Source organism: Pecten maximus, chromosome 5, assembly GCF_902652985.1.
Source record: "Pecten maximus chromosome 5, xPecMax1.1, whole genome shotgun sequence".
In the NCBI taxonomy this organism is placed as follows: domain Eukaryota; kingdom Metazoa; phylum Mollusca; class Bivalvia; order Pectinida; family Pectinidae; genus Pecten; species Pecten maximus.
Window position 1 is genome coordinate 45587647 of NC_047019.1, and position 18591 is coordinate 45606237.

At 37.5% G+C, this 18591-nt stretch overlaps 1 protein-coding gene across 1 annotated transcript in view; it reads right to left on the bottom strand.

Moving 5' to 3' along the window:
- Window positions 1–18591, bottom strand: part of LOC117328480 (proto-oncogene tyrosine-protein kinase ROS-like) — a 132407-nt gene that overhangs the window by 94730 nt on the left and 19086 nt on the right. Inside the window, exon 3 of the mRNA XM_033886014.1 lies at window positions 6377–6454. Within this exon, the coding sequence (XP_033741905.1) occupies window positions 6377–6454 (78 nt within the window). The remainder of the gene's footprint in view (window positions 1–6376; window positions 6455–18591) is intronic.

Consider the following 18591-nt stretch of genomic DNA (forward strand, 5'->3'; position numbering starts at 1 on the left):
GGACAACCAGGTGATTGAACAGGAACTATAGAAACCCAGTAATGGAACAGGAACTATAGAAACCCAGGACAACCAGGTGATATACAGCTGGAAACTACAGACTGTTTAGGTTCTCCCTAATTACTTCCCAACACTTTGAACAGACAGCCATTTTATGAGGAGGCATTTCGCAAAGTGACAGGCCTTCCATCAGGAGTGTTGGACTGGGATAGGGCATTACACCTGATCAGTCAGGTGATGAAGGATTAAAGTGAGGTGAACACTGCTAACTATTTAAAGTAAAGAGAGGTGCTAAACATTTCCTTTGACACAAAAGTCAAGTGCTGCCAAAATATAGGTAACATACATATCATCCTTGTTTCTCAAAAGAAGCCATGTCTAATTGGCAGTTAATCAGGTTCTGTAACTGTCCTTAATCACCTGTGTAATTGGTTTTTATTTTACAAACCACAAAGACATAACTGGTTACATGAATTGTTGTGTAGTTAAATAGACGACATTTGTTTCTTAGTTACCATTGTTTGGTATAGTAAGTTACAAATTACATGCAGAATTTGAAGGGAAATAGTATTGAGTGAATATGGATGTAAGATAAACTATTAAAACAGAGATGTTTATATAGATTGAACAGTGATAGATAGCACGTAACTATGGGTCCTCTAACTGTGGTAAATCTCACGTAACTATGGGTCCTCTAACAGTGGTAAATCTCACGTAACTATGGGTCCTCTAACAGTGGTAAATCTCACGTAACTATGGGTCCTCTAACAGTGGTAGATCTCACGTAACTATGGGTCCTCTAACAGTGGTAGATCTCACGTAACTATGGGTCCTCTAACAGTGGTAGATCTTAGGTAACTATGGGTCCTCTAACAGTGGTAGATCTCACGTAACTATGGGTCCTCTAACAGTGGTAGATCTCACGTAACTATGGGTCCTCTAACAGTGGTAGATCTCACGTAACTATGGGTCCTCTAACAGTGGTAGATCTCACGTAACTATGGGTCCTCTAACAGTGGTAGATCTCACGTAACTATGGGTCCTCTAACAGTGGTAGATCTCACGTAACTATGGGTCCTCTAACAGTGGTAGATCTCACGTAACTATGGGTCCTCTAACAGTGGTAGATCTCACGTAACTATGGGTCCTCTAACAGTGGTAAATCTCACGTAACTATGGGTCCTCTAACAGTGGTAGATCTCACGTAACTATGGGTCCTCTAACAGTGGTAGATCTCACGTAACTATGGGTCCTCTAACAGTGGTAAATCTCACGTAACTATGGGTCATCTAACCATTACTGTTCTCGACTTGTCAAGAACCCATTTTCAAAATATTCTTTACAAGAAAAACATTCTGATATGTGACTTTTTTCATGAGCTATTTCAGCACAATTTTGGAATCTTGAAATCAGATTTTTTTTTTGTATGTATATGCCAAGCAGACCATCACAATTGCTATCCAGGGTCATATTATAAGTTTTTATAAAAATGTCAGGTTTGAGAGAACTACATCCAATGGTAATGACTAAACTGTCCCATCAGTCATTACTGAGACCGACCAGCTCTACCAGCAAGACAAGCTTCACACAAAATTCTTCAATATTTCTTCCCAAAACATTAGGAAGAAACAAAACAACAGAATATTATGATTCAAACTAACAAATCTATTCAGGAAACACACACATGAAATTCACTTATACTGAAAGTTGTGATCCTTTACTGTTTGAACCTAACCATGCCTGGGGCGGCTTCCGAACAGTGCTAGGCTTGGCTGTGACTAGTCTCCTACAGATAAGTATACTATTGATTTGCATATTTGTTATATGGTGGTGCCCTTGTAGGGTCTGGAGACTAGGAGATATATCGGGAAAACAATAGCTATTTCATATTTTTTTCCTTTCCAACCATACTTCTAGTTTACTTTCTACAATTAAACTCACAACATTACAGATATAGGCCAATGATTTCTACTACATCCATGACTTAGTAACTACCTACAGCCATGTTCTATCCAGTCTGTACTGTGTCTGATCACCTGTCCAGTCTGTACTGTGTCTGATCACCTGTCCAGTCTGTACTGTGTCTGATCACCTATCCAGTCTGTACTGTGTCTGATCACCTGTCCAGTCTGTACTGTGTCTGATCACCTATCCAGTCTGTACTGTGTCTGATCACCTATCCAGTCTGTACTGTGTCTGATCACCTATCCAGTCTATACTGTGTCTGATCACCTATCCAGTCTGTACTGTGTCTGATCACCTATCCAGTCTGTACTGTGTCTGATCACCTATCCAGTCTGTACTGTCTGATCACCTATCCAGTCTGTACTGTGTGTCTGATCACCTATCCAGTCTGTACTGTGTGTCTGATCACCCATCCAGTCTGTACTGTGTGTCTGATCACCTATCCAGTCTGTACTGTGTCTGATCACCTATCCAGTCTGTACTGTGTGTATGATCACCTATCCAGTCTGTACTGTGTCTGATCACCTATCCAGTCTGTACTGTGTGTCTGATCACCTATCCAGTCTGTACTGTGTCTGATCACCTATCCAGTCTGTACTGTGTCTGATCACCTATCCAGTCTGTACTGTGTCTGATCACCTATCCAGTCTGTACTGTGTCTGATCACCTATCCAGTCTGTACTGTGTCTGATCACCTATCCAGTCTGTACTGTGTGTCTGATCACCTATCCAGTCTGTACTGTGTCTGATCACCTGTCCAGTCTGTACTGTGTCTGATCACCTATCCAGTCTGTACTGTGTGTGATCACCTGCCCAGTCTATACTGTGTCTGATCACCTATCCAGTCTGTACTGTGTGTCTGATCACCTATCCAGTCTGTACTGTGTCTGATCACCTATCCAGTCTGTACTGTGTGTCTGATCACCTATCCAGTCTGTACTGTGTCTGATCACCTGTCCAGTCTGTACTGTGTCTGATCACCTATCCAGTCTGTACTGTGTGTGATCACCTGCCCAGTCTATACTGTGTCTGATCACCTATCCAGTCTGTACTGTGTATGATCACCTATCCAGTCTGTACTGTGTGTCTGATCACCTATCCAGTCTGTACTGTGTGTCTGATCACCTATCCAGTCTGTACTGTGTATGATCACCTATCCAGTCTGTACTGTGTCTGATCACCTATCCAGTCTGTACTGTACTGTGTGTCTGATCACCTATCCAGTCTGTACTGTGTCTGATCACCTATCCAGTCTGTACTGTGTCTGATCACCTATCCAGTCTGTACTGTGTCTGATCACCTATCCAGTCTGTACTGTGTCTGATCACCTGTCCAGTCTGTACTGTGTCTGATCACCTGTCCAGTCTGTACTGTGTGTCTGATCACCTATCCAATCTGTACTGTGTCTGATCACCTATCCAGTCTGTACTGTGTCTGATCACCTATCCAGTCTGTACTGTGTCTGATCACCTATCCAGTCTGTACTGTGTCTGATCACCTATCCAGTCTGTACTGTGTCTGATCACCTATCCAGTCTTTACTGTGTGTCTGATCACCTGTCCAGTCTGTACTGTGTCTGATCACCTGTCCAGTCTGTACTGTGTGTCTGATCACCTATCCAATCTGTACTGTGTCTGATCACCTATCCAGTCTGTACTGTGTCTGATCACCTATCCAGTCTGTACTGTGTCTGATCACCTATCCAGTCTGTACTGTGTCTGATCACCTGTCCAGTCTGTACTGTGTGTCTGATCACCTATCCAGTCTGTACTGTGTGTCTGATCACCTGTCCAGTCTGTACTGTGTGTCTGATCACCTATCCAGTCTGTACTGTGTGTCTGATCACCTGTCCAGTCTGTACTGTGTCTGATCACCTATCCAGTCTGTACTGTGTCTGATCACCTATCCAGTCTGTACTGTGTCTGATCACCTATCCAGTCTGTACTGTGTCTGATCACCTATCCAGTCTGTACTGTGTCTGATCACCTATCCAGTCTGTACTGTGTGTCTGATCACCTATCCAGTCTGTACTGTGTCTGATCACCTATCCAGTCTGTACTGTGTCTGATCACTTGTCCAGTCTGTACTGTGTCTGATCACCTAGCCAGTCTGTACTGTGTGTATGATCACCTATCCAGTCTGTACTGTGTGTCTGATCACCTGCCCAGGCTGTACTGTGTCTGATCACCTATCCAGTCTGTACTGTGTCTGATCACCTATCCAGTCTGTACTGTGTCTGATCACCTATCCAGTCTGTACTGTGTCTGATCACCTATCCAGTCTGTACTGTGTCTGATCACCTATCCAGTCTGTACTGTGTCTGATCACCTATCCAGTCTGTACTGTGTCTGATCACCTATCCAGTCTGTACTGTGTGTCTGATCACCTATCCAGTCTGTACTGTGTCTGATCACCTGTCCAGTCTGTACTGTGTCTGATCACCTATCCAGTCTGTACTGTGTCTGATCACCTATCCAGTCTGTACTGTGTGTCTGATCACCTATCCAGTCTGTACTGTGTCTGATCACCTATCCAGTCTGTACTGTGTCTGATCACCTATCCAGTCTGTACTGTGTCTGATCACCTATCCAGTCTGTACTGTGTCTGATCACCTATCCAGTCTGTACTGTGTCTGATCACCTATCCAGTCTGTACTGTGTCTGATCACCTATCCAGTCTGTACTGTGTCTGATCACCTATCCAGTCTGTACTGTGTCTGATCACCTATCCAGTCTGTACTGTGTCTGATCACCTGTCCAGTCTGTACTGTGTCTGATCACCTATCCAGTCTGTACTGTGTCTGATCACCTATCCAGTCTGTACTGTGTCTGATCACCTATCCAGTCTGTACTGTGTCTGATCACCTATCCAGTCTGTACTGTGTCTGATCACCTATCCAGTCTGTACTGTGTCTGATCACCTATCCAGTCTGTACTGTGTCTGATCACCTATCCAGTCTGTACTGTGTCTGATCACCTATCCAGTCTGTACTGTGTCTGATCACCTATCCAGTCTGTACTGTGTCTGATCACCTATCCAGTCTGTACGTGTGTCTGATCACCTATCCAGTCTGTACTGTGTCTGATCACCTATCCAGTCTGTACTGTGTCTGATCACCTATCCAGTCTGTACTGTGTCTGATCACCTATCCAGTCTGTACTGTGTCTGATCACCTATCCAGTCTGTACTGTGTGTCTGATCACCTATCCAGTCTGTACTGTGTCTGATCACCTATCCAGTCTGTACTGTGTCTGATCACCTGTCCAGTCTGTACTGTGTCTGATCACCTGTCCAGTCTGTACTGTGTCTGATCACGTATCCAGTCTGTACTGTGTGTCTGATCACCTATCCAGTCTGTACTGTGTCTGATCACCTATCCAGTCTGTACTGTGTCTAATCACCTATCCAGTCTGTACTGTGTCTGATCACCTATCCAGTCTGTACTGTGTCTGATCACCTATCCAGTCTGTACTGTGTCTGATCACCTATCCAGTCTGTACTGTGTCTGATCACCTATCCAGTCTGTACTGTGTGTCTGATCACCTGTCCAGTCTGTACTGTGTCTGATCACCTGTCCAGTCTGTACTGTGTCTGATCACCTATCCAGTCTGTACTGTGTGTCTGATCACCTATCCAGTCCGTACTGTGTGTCTGATCACCTATCCAGTCTGTACTGTGTCTGATCACCTATCCAGTCTGTACTGTGTCTGATCACCTATCCAGTCTGTACTGTGTCTGATCACCTATCCAGTCTGTACTGTGTGTCTGATCACCTATCCAGTCTGTACTGTGTCTGATCACCTATCCAGTCTGTACTGTGTCTGATCACCTATCCAGTCTGTACTGTGTGTCTGATCACCTATCCAGTCTGTACTGTGTCTGATCACCTATCCAGTCTGTACTGTGTGTCTGATCACCTATCCAGTCTGTACTGTGTCTGATCACCTATCCAGTCTGTACTGTGTGTCTGATCACCTATCCAGTCTGTACTGTGTCTGATCACCTATCCAGTCTGTACTGTGTGTCTGATCACCTGCCCAGTCTATACTGTGTCTGATCACCTATCCAGTCTGTACTGTGTGTCTGATCACCTATCCAGTCTGTACTGTGTGTCTGATCACCTATCCAGTCTGTACTGTGTCTGATCACCTATCCAGTCTGTACTGTGTCTGATCACCTATCCAGTCTGTACTGTGTCTGATCACTCATTCTAGTGTTGTGAGTAGTTAATCACATTCATACCTATATCAGCACGTATCCAGAATCTCAACTACATGTATACAGCACATGATTAATTTTGAAATCAATTAACATAAACAAAACATGTATGTCACAAGTCAATGAAAAACTAGGTCTAAGGTCAACAAATGTCACCAAAACAAGCACAAGAATCAAGCTAGGTCATCTTTACCTCAACTAAGGACTCACTGCAAGCCTGTTGACATGACGACTCCAGACCAACATTATACCGTTCACAGCCAAATCGGCACTGCAACACAAAACATAAATGATATTTTACAAGATGTTAATAGGTATATAATAAATAATTTTCACAATAGCTAATTAAGAACACAAAACTTTGAAAATTTGAAGAACTGAAAAAAGTAAGTTTAAAATTCTAAAACCAGAGAAAATTTAATAATATATACATGTATATCAAACTGTGACTTCAACATAACAATATTTTATGACTACTAAGAAATATAAAACCTGTTACATGTACACCAAATCCTAAACCTACCGATTTACATGAAAATTCAAAATGGCCCCTAGGCAATTCCCATGCAAAAAATAAGCATTCTAGTACATACAGTGGACATAAATGAATTTCAAAAACAATTAAAACATAAATAAAAATGTCACTTGGACATTTTAGTGAGAATAGCCAATTCAGTCAAAATAAATAGAGATGTTTAGCTTGTCTATTCAGAAAGAAAGCAAGCTAACAAATGTACCTGAGTTAACCAGACTCTCATAACGGTTTGACTGATTTTCTTTTTCCATTCTCAAACATGCCCCAGTAAGGTGAGGCAGACTTGTTTAATATGATATCACATCAGGAATTCTGCCGTTTTTCCTAGAAGGTTAAAACCCCTAAGAGACTAAGCCAAGCCATGATGACTGGAAATAAATGCGCGGCTAGATAGGTGATCAGTTTTAATGAGAATGGGCTAGACATTTTATGAGGACAGCAACAAATAATTAGGAAGATGACACTTCACCTTCTCTACCATCATAGGTCAGAGTTCAGAGGTCAGAGGAGGAGAAGGAGGTAGAATATCAAGTACAGAACTACAATTTTATACAAAATATTATATATAAAAGAATAAAAAAATAACAAATTTGACAACATTTTTCCTTCAAAAATATATATGAAGAATAGTTATATGAGGTAGATTGTATGACCATCTATTTACAGCTATTCTGTATAACTACTTTGTAATTGGTTTTCAAGAATTACCTCCCCTGAACTCATCGATTAAACACATTAAAATTGATTATATCTCCTTCGCAAACCCAAATTGGTCCTTTCTTCCTGCTAATTACACCAATTTACATTTGAAGAGGAAACTTGAATCTTTTACCAAGGAAACTAAGATATTGTACACAAAACAAATTATGAGTGGGAGTAGTATGGTTTCTTGTTCCAGGGTATGTGTTTCAGGAATTCTGGGAACAAAATGTGAGGAAAGCATAAATGATTGTGTTCAAAATTACATAGAAACTATAATCATGGTGTAATGTTTACTTACAATAGCAATATATGTTTCAAAACGGATGTAAAAATGAAAGCAGTATTTTCTCATATTTATATAGTGACGCAACAATTACATAACCTAACACCAGTACCTTCTTGTGTTACAGTAAAAAAAAATAGCCCATGATTACATACGTCAAAGGAAGAAAACAAATCCTGAAAGCTTGTCCTTTCCTCCCAATGACGTAAGCTTTATAAATGGTGTATAAGGGGTTGAGGTTGGGGTTGGAGGGGGGGATTTTTTATGACAGGAAGCAGTTTGTGTTAATCCTGGAATTAACTCAGCCTCCGTAACAAGTCCTACTGTATCTGTGTTGTGATTGTCTACACAATGTAGTTTTTTTTATAACTATAAAATGATACTTTTCATACTTCCTGATTGGCTGAAATACCAATGTCATATGATTCCTAATAAAAAAAAGTCATATTAACCGGCTGTGAAAATCACCTGGCTGAAAAAACAATGGATCAACCTTATCAAAAGGCATTAATTGTATACCATTGCTGTTAGGAGATATATCTGTATTGTGAAGCAAATTTATGCAAAAAATAAACTGTATCGTGATGTAAATGATAGTTAGAGTACCATGATACATAATGTATTTTTCGAAAATTATGGCAATACTATTTTCCTGCAGTACATGTTTGGTTTTTCATCAAGATACAAAGACGACTAACCCTTTTCCAGTTACACAAAGTTTTTCAAATAACTACAACTAAATTTTAACATATTTCTCCGAGTGTGTATGCTGAAGGGAGTAAGTGGGGAATTAGCCCCTGATTCCAAGTCAGTATAACTATGGGACTACTTTAGTGAAATTGCTGCAATAACACAACACTAATCGGCCACAATCACAGACTTACAGTTACATCAAAGGACATGTTTTATGGTGTCTGAGTCAGGGCCTCTCCACCACAATGCAGTAATCCTGTGTACTCCATACCCCTGACACAGAACATGCAGTTCTACATGTTGATTAATGTTTGTCTGACAAATTGATGCCATTTGGTGAATGATTACTTTGAGGTCAACAATTCTTGATTGGTACTATAAAACCTTACTATAATTTCCTAATAATTTAGATATTCAATATGAAGCCTTACTATGCTTTCCAGCTTTATTACTAAAATCTCACATGCAACCCCCGCTACAATTTCCTTGAGCTAATTCTGACATGCACTCTTGCAAGAATTTCCTTGGGCTAATTCTGACACTCAATGCCGCTAGACTTTGCTTAAGCTAACTCTGACATGCAATGCCGCTAGACTTTCCTTGAGCTAACTCTGACACGCAATGCCGCTAGACTTTCCTTGAGCTAACTCTGACACGCAATGCCGCTAGACTTTCCTTGAGCTCATTCTCACAAGGAACCCTACTAGACTTTCCTCAAGCTAAATCTCACATGGAATATTACTAGACTTTCCTAAAGCTAAATCTCACATGGAATTTGCTAGACTTTCCTCAAGCTAAATCTCACATCATCATGGGATATTGCTAGACTTTCCTTAAGCTCAATCACTACTGTATGTATCCAACAATTAACCTACAGCAAACCCATCCATATTTATAGAAAATACCAACCATTGCTTTATCTGCCATGATGTATTGAGTATCTGACCTGTAGTATTGAGTATCTGACCTGTAGTATTGAGTATCTGACATGTAGTATTGAGTATTTGACCAGTAGTATTGAGTATCTGACCTGTAGTATTGAGTATCTGACCTGTAACATTTAGTACCTGACCTGTAACATTGAGTATCTGATCTGTAGTATTGAGTATCTGACCTGTAGTATTGAGTATCTGACCTGTAGTATTGAGTATCTGACCTGTAACATTTAGTACCTGACCTGTAACATTGAGTATCTGACCTGTAGTATTGAGTATCTGACCTGTAGTATTGAGTATCTGACCTGTAGTATTGAGTATCTGACCTGTAACATTGAGTATCTGACCTGTAGTATTGAGTATCCGACATGTAGTATTGAGTATCTGACCTGTAGTATTGAGTATCTGACCTGTAGTATTGAGTATCTGACCTGTAGTATTGAGTATCTGACATGTATTGAGTATCTGACCTGTAGTATTGAGTATCTGACCTGTAGTATTGAGTATCTGACCTGTAGTATTGAGTATCTGACCTGTAGTATTGAGTATCTGACTTGTATTATAGAGTATCTGACATGTAGTATTGAGTATCTGACCTGTAGTATTGAGTATCTGACATGTAGTATTGAGTATCTGACATGTAGTATTGAGTATCTGACCTGTAGTATTGAATATCTGACCTGTAACATTGAGTATCTGACCTTTAGTATTGAGTATCTGACCTGTAGTATATAGTATCTGACATGTAGTATTGAGTATCTGACATGTAGTATTGAGCATCTGACATGTAGTATTGAGTATCTGACCTGTAGTATTGAGTATCTGACATGTAGTATTGAGTATCTGACCTGTAGTATTGAGTATCTGACCTGTAACATTGAGTATCTGACCTTTAGTATTGAGTATCTGACCTGTAGTATTTAGTATCTGACATGTAGTATTGAGTATCTGACATGTAGTATTGAGTATCTGACCTGTAGTATTGAGTATCTGACCTGTAGTATTGAGTATCTGACCTGTAGTATTGAGTATCTGACCTGTAGTATTGAGTATCTGACCTGTAGTATTGAGTATCTGACCTGTAGTATTTAGTATCTGACATGTAGTATTGAGTATCTGACCTGTAGTATTGAGTATCTGACTTGTAGTTTGGTGTCAGCTGAAGGTCATTGTTTGTGCACTTCTCAATGTTTCAAAGGCTGGCATGAATTGCAGCAGCATTGCTTTGATTTTAAATATCTGCCATTTCAAGAAGGAAATATTAATAGCATGGCTCCAAGTGATTCTGATAACACTAGCCATATGATATATAGAAATAATATATTAAGGAGGTTGTTTAAAATTGTCCATTCAAAACAAAAATGCCACAAAAAACCCCACAAAAATGCCAGTGATATTCAAATTTCAAACTAATTGCTTTATATAGAGATGTGACGTTAGCAATGTGTGATATGACCTAACAGGGCTTATAATCACTAGAATACTGAGGTTATCCCATAATCCCTCAACACCAGTGGCAATATTATCTGATGGCCTAGAACACATCTAGTCATTAATACCATCCACAAACAAATCAACTAAATAAATCATTCACACATTTGTCAATCTCTCAACAATACTGGCTCCAAAGAGGAAATGTCAACACATCTCAAACATCACATTCGACTTGGCAATTATTGATAGAAATCAGCAACCTATATAATGAATTAAATATATTAAGTACAAAATCCAACGTATGATACAGGAATAAACTACACTGTGACGGGTATCACCCAATCTATGGAATAAACTACACTGTGACAGGTATAGAATAAACTACACTGTGACAGGTATCACCCAATCTATGGAATAAACTACACTGTGACAGGTATAGAATAAACTACACTGTGACAGGTATAGAATAAACTACACTGTGACGGGTATCACCCAATCTATGGAATAAACTACACTGTGACAGGTATCACCCAATCTATGGAATAAACTACACTGTGACAGGTATAGAATAAACTACACTGTGACAGGTATAGAATAAACTACACTGTGACGGGTATCACCCAATCTATGGAATAAACTACACTGTGACAGGTATAGAATAAACTACACTGTGACAGGTATAGAATAAACTACACTGTGACAGGTATAGAATAAACTACACTGTGACGGGTATCACCCAATCTATGGAATAAACTACACTGTGACAGGTATAGAATAAACTACACTGTGACAGGTATCACCCAATCTATGGAATAAACTACACTGTGACAGGTATAGAATAAACTACACTGTGACAGGTATAGAATAAACTACACTGTGACAGGTATAGAATAAACTACACTGTGACAGGTATCACCCAATCTATGGAATAAACTACACTGTGACAGGTATAGAATAAACTACACTGTGACAGGTATAGAATAAACTACACTGTGACAGGTATCACCCAATCTATGGAATAAACTACACTGTGACAGGTATAGAATAAACTACACTGTGACGGGTATCACCCAATCTATGGAATAAACTACACTGTGACGGGTATCACCCAATCTATGGAATAAACTACACTGTGACGGGTATCACCCAATCTATGGAATAAACTACACTGTGACGGGTATCACCCAATCTATGGAATAAACTACACTGTTACAGGTATAGAATAAACTACACTGTGACGGGTATCACCCAATCTATGGAATAAACTACACTGTGACGGGTATCACCCAATCTATGGAATAAACTACACTGTGACGGGTATCACCCAATCTATGGAATAAACTACACTGTGACGGGTATCACCCAATCTATGGAATAAACTACACTGTGACGGGTATCACCCAATCTATGGAATAAACTACACTGTGACGGGTATCACCCAATAAAACAAACAAATAATTCCACTCCAAACCTTACATTTCCACTAAAAGATGTTCATCTACAGTTGTACAGTAAATCCCCCCTCCATCCCTTTCCTCACTACAGCTATATGTTTTGGACAAACTAGCAGGCCTAAACTTCTCATATCTCTAACAAACACAATTAACAGAAACTGTTTTGTTGGCAAAGTCACTAAATCTGTGAGGAATACAGTTTCCATTGTCTGAGCCTGATTTCCAGAATTAGATTAAGTCCCTCGGAAAAGGACGAAGAAAAATAGGTATAACACTACAATCAATTGTTAATGATAGCACAGCCAGCAAAAACTATATTTTGTAATTTTCGTTTTAATCTGCAATGCAATTTTAAGTATTTTTTTAAAAGTTCTATTTGCATTCCTATTGAACAGTGATCTAAGCTCCCACTCCATCATCCCCCCCTCTCCCCCTCCCCCTCCCCCCTCCCAACCCCCAACCCCCAGTTGTCATTTATATGTGTAGTTGTTTTTCAAATGTTCATCAAAACAGTTTAAGGACTCCCCAAGCCACTGCTATCCTTGGATGTACCTAATTACTGTGTGGTGTTGCAGGGTACACCCCAAGGATAAACAACCATACCAAAATCAATGGTAAGTTCTTCCATCAAGACAGAAATACCAGCCTGCCAGAACACAGTCAGAGCCTTAGTAATGTCTAGAAAATAAATGTGGTTGGTTGTTTAGACAGAGACAAGCACTCTACAATGTTTTAAACCCACAGCAGTATGTTACAGCTAGATCCACAATAAAACAAATACCTCTCATTTACAAGCTAACGATTTCTCCAACCTTTGTATTAATTCTATAAATTATTTGTTCAAATTCTTTGTTTTTATTTATCTCAACAAGATACAGTAAAAGATAAATTGTCAACATGGGTCTGAGTCAGTCATATGTTTTAATCCTGTGGTAGCTGGGGAAGCCTGACTCACTGCCTGGTTACTGTGGAGCATTAGAACTTGGTTGGTTGACACCCTCTGGAGACTTTTCTGACAGTGAATGAATTATGAGATACAAACGAGCTTGTTAAAGTATTTATATATACTGATCTGCCAGAAACACCTTTTTATCCAAACCATCTTATTTTTTAATATCTAATTAATCAAGATATAAAACATATTCATGTTTCCTTTAAATCCTAAGTTCTCTCCCATAAATTCTCTGTCCATTCACAGTTCACATCCTCAAAATCAGAGAGGGTGTAATTGAGAACAATGATTGTTAAATCTGCTGTTGGAATGATATTATACTTCATCCGAGTAAATCTTTACAATTAGTCGTTCCTTAACTTGCAGTAAGCTTTTTGATGCACAGGAAAGAGTTTCATTCTAAATGGAGGAGATTTTGTAAATTTGTAATCCCTTTTTTTTTTTTCAATGCCCAGCAATTGCATTTTACAAATTAAACAGATTTGTATTCTAGTGATTTACACCCAATAATAAAATATAGTGTTAGGTCTCAATTTCAAGGATAAATTGTAAAAAGAATCTATTCCAGTTTTTGGCTTGATATATAAATCAGTACAACAATAGAATACAAAATGATTGCATACATCACACAGATATATAATTATCATTGTCATTATCATTGTCATTATCATTGTCATTATCATTGTCATTATCATTGTCATTATCATTATCATTGTCATTATCATTGTCATTATCATTGTTATTATCATTGTCATTATCATTGTCATTATCATTGTCATTATCATTGTTATTGGTATGTTTTGGATATTGAAATAAAATAAATACCTACTTATCTTTTATCACAAACAATACTTGATTTGATATTTAATTTCCATTTTCTGGAGAAGCTGGCACCATAATGTCCAGAAACAACTTGTGACTTTTGTTGTGACTTTTGTTAGATGATGATAATCAGAAGTTTATTCTGTCCTCTCTCAAATCACAAACTATTAAAACAGTTTTAATTTGATTACTGTATTCATCACTGAAGGAGTCAAAATCCACAGCATATCCAAACCCTTTTACTACTCTAGAACAGAGACAATGACACACAAGATTTGATACTAGGGTATTTGTTTGTGTTATCCGATGGGAACAGGAAGTAATTTTGAGTTTGCAGAAGAGTGGAGGAGCCAGACAGATGAGACCGATGGGATGAAGTATTGATCCAACCGTTACAGGTCACAAAACTTTTCTAACCCCAGCTAGCTGATCTATGTCCTCTCTAGCAGAATTGATCAGTCAAAATGTGATGACTTTGTGATGGGGGTACATTGGAGTATCATCTTGTGAGACATAATGAACAAAAACATGTCTGCCTTACCAATGTACCTGGCTGTATGTTATTATACATTTCTATACACCTACATCTACATGTATTAATATCTCCATGTGAAATTCAGGTCTCTGAGATCATCATCCAAACTAAAATGTGGACAAAGGGATGGACAGAAAGACAGAAGGATAGAGGGACAGAGGGATGGACAGACAAACAGTGGGACAAAGGGATGGACAGAAAGACAGTGGGATGAACAGAGGGACAGAGGGGCAAAGGGATGAACAGATAGACAGTGGGACAAAGGGATGGACAGACAGACAATGGGACAAAGGGATGGACAGAAAGACAGTGGGACAAAGGGATGGACAGACAGACAGTGGGATGGACAGAGGGACAAAGGGATGGACAGAGGGACAGAGAATAGACAGAGGTACAGAAGGATGGACAGACAAACAGAGAGATTAACAGATGGACAGAGGGATGGACATCTAACAACAAGGCAATCCATCAAATCTGTCAGACAAAATGTGTAAAAATATCATACAAGGAAATCCTATATCAGAAAATAAAGGATAGAAATGGCAAACTTGCTGTAACCATACCATCTGTGTACAATTATCTGTCTCAGACATTTCTTATCCAACTCTGACACATTCAGACAAAAAGGACAGAGCGGATTTTACAAGACAGACAAGGAGACATATACCCCATCACGTAATCAGTAATAAAACTCCTGGTAAAACCAGACAACATCACAACAAATGTCAAACAACGTCTACCAAGTGAATCGATGATCAATCAAACACTACATGTAGATTAACTATAATAGCATGTTAAGCCTGAAGATGATCCACCACAGCAATACCACACAGAGTCACAGAAATGGTTCCTATACTTGCCAAGTAGTCAGCATTCCACTGCCAAAATTAAGTCAGGAAGCATCACGGAGGATTGGAATACAGGATCATACGGTATGGATTGTGTTTGTAATCTCTCACTGGTTACAGGGGAATAAACATTTATCTAACATCTCTCACTGGTAACAGGAGAATAAACATTTATCTAACATCTCTCACCAGTAACAGGAGAATAATTGTTTAGTTACCATCTCTCAATGGTCAATACAGGAATAAACATTTATCTACTCATGTATCTACTATCACTCACTGGTGTATAAGAGAATAAACATTTATCTAAAATTTCTCACTGGTAACAGGGGAATAAACATTTATCTAAAATCTCTCACTGGTAACAAAGGAATGAACATATATCTACCATATCTCTCACTGGTAATAAGGGTACATGACTGATGTATATATCTAAAATCACTCACATTGTTACAAGGGTATTTATTTAAAATCTCTCATTGATAACAAATGTATATTGATAAAATCTCTCACTGATTACAAATGTATATAGATAAAATCTCTCACTGATAATCAGGGTATATATAATCTCTCAATGATAACAAGGGTATCTAGATATAATCTCTCACTGATAACAAAGGTATATAGATATAATCTCAATGATAACAAGGGTATATAGATAAAATATCTCACTGATAACAAATGTATATAGATAAAATCTCTCACTGATAACAAAGGTATATAGATAAAATCTCTCACTGATAACAAATGTATATTGATAAAATCTCTCACTGATAACAAATGTATATAGATAAAATCTCTCAATGATAACAAATGTATATATATATAATCTCTTAATGATAACAAATGTATATTGATAAAATCTCTCAATGATAACAAATGTATATAGATATAATCTCTACTGATAACAAGGGTATATAGATAAAATCTCTCAATGATAACAAGGGTATATAGATAAAATATCTCAGTGATAACAAGGGTATATAGATAAAATCTCTTAATGATAACAAGGGTATATAGATATAATCTCTTAATGATAACAAGGGTATATAGATAAAATATCTCACTGATAACAAGGGTATATAGATAAAATATCTCACTGATAACAAGGGTGTATAGATAAAATCTCTCACTGATAACAAGGGTATATGGATAAAATCTCTTAATGATAACAAGGGCATATAGATAAAATCTCTTAATGATAACAAAGGTATATAGATAAAATCTCTTAATGACAACAAAGGTATACATCATTGTATAGATAAAATCTCTCACTGATAATAAGGGTATATAGATAAAATCTCTACTGATAACAAGGGTATATAGATAAATTCTCTCACTGATAACAAGGGTATATAGATAAAATCTCTTAATGATAACAAGGGTATATAGATAAAATATCTCATTGATAACAAGGGTACATAGATAAAATATCTCACTGATAATAAGGGTATATAGATAAAATCTCTACTGATAACAAGGGTATATAGATAAATTCTCTCACTGATAACAAGGGTATATAGATAAAATCTCTCAATGATAACAAGGGTACATAGATAAAATATCTCACTGATAATAAGGGTATATAGATAAAATCTCTACTGATAACAAGGGTATATAGATAAATTCTCTCACTGATAACAAGGGTATATAGATAAAATCTCTTAATGATAAAAAGGGTACATAGATAAAATATCTCACTGATAACAAGGGTATATAGATAAAATCTCTCAATGATAACAAGGGTATATTGATAAAATCTCTCACTGATAACAAATGTATATAGATAAAATCTCTCACTGATAACAAGGGTATAGAGATATAATCTCTTAATGATAACAAGGGTATATAGATAAAATCTCTTAATGATAACAAGGGTATATAGATAAAATCTCTCACTGATAACAAGGGTATATACATTTAGATATAATATCTCATTGGTAATATAGATATCTAAAATCTCCCACTGGCCACTACAACTGGCAGCAGTTAGATTGATGTGTGACCCCAGATTATTTTGTGCCATATCAGATGTACCTACTTTTAATATAAAACATAACTCAGATCAGTTTTTGATCAAGTTGACAACTAAAGACTATCAATATAACATACAATTTATGTTACTTACATATGATGGTGGCGCCATTAAACTAGCACTCTCTCTACCATCAGTTAGTAGAGGCATATCTTTAGTTTTATATTTACAGATAACACTGGTTTGATATCTACTGGATGTGAATCAAAGGTATTTCACTAAACAAATGTTCATGTTATACTCCAAACGAATATATCCATTTTTTCGTAAAGGAAGTTTTTGCTGAGATAAATTATAATTTCTTGAAAAAAAAATACCCAGCTGGCAGCCTTGGAGAGCAATGATGTAGAACTGTTTGATATTTCTTTTGAATTTCATTATATCACAACTTTCAATCTGGACATGGAGACAAAACATCTAGGATTTGTTCTATACAGCAGTACATCACTGGAGTTCTGTAATCCTTGTTGGTTCAGACTCCGTTCTACCCATTCCAGTTCATTCCAATAGGACTTGTTCTATACAGCAGTACATCACTGGAGTTCTGTAACCCTTGTTGGTTCAGACTCCGTTCTACCTATTCCAGTTCATTCCAATAGGACTTGTTCTATACAGCAGTACATCACTGGAGTTCTGTAACCCTTGTTGGTTCAGACTCCGTTCTACCTATTCCAGTTCATTCCAATAGGACTTGTTCTATACAGCAGTACATCACTGGAGTTCTGTGATTCCATGATCTATTTCTCTTCCTAATCCATTCAATAATTCTGTTTATAAAATTTGTTCTGGTTTTTCTCATTTAATGTATAAAACTGTTTTAAACACCCAATCTGTCTTTTGACACTCTGATATATTCTATTAAAATCCATCTGAACACTCTGATTTTTCTGATTATAAAATCTTTTTGAATAGTCTGATTTTTTTGTTATTATTATATAATCTATTTTAACATTTATTTTATAATCTATTTCAACATTTATTATATAATCTATTTTAACATTTATTAAATAATCTATTTTAACATTTATTATATAATCTATTTTAACATTTATCATATAATCTATTTTTACATTCTTATTTTTCTGATTATAAAATATATTTTAATGTTCTGACGATGAGCATTGGTATTGATCACCATTCTGATTGTGGTACAATGACAATGGTATTGATCACCATTCTG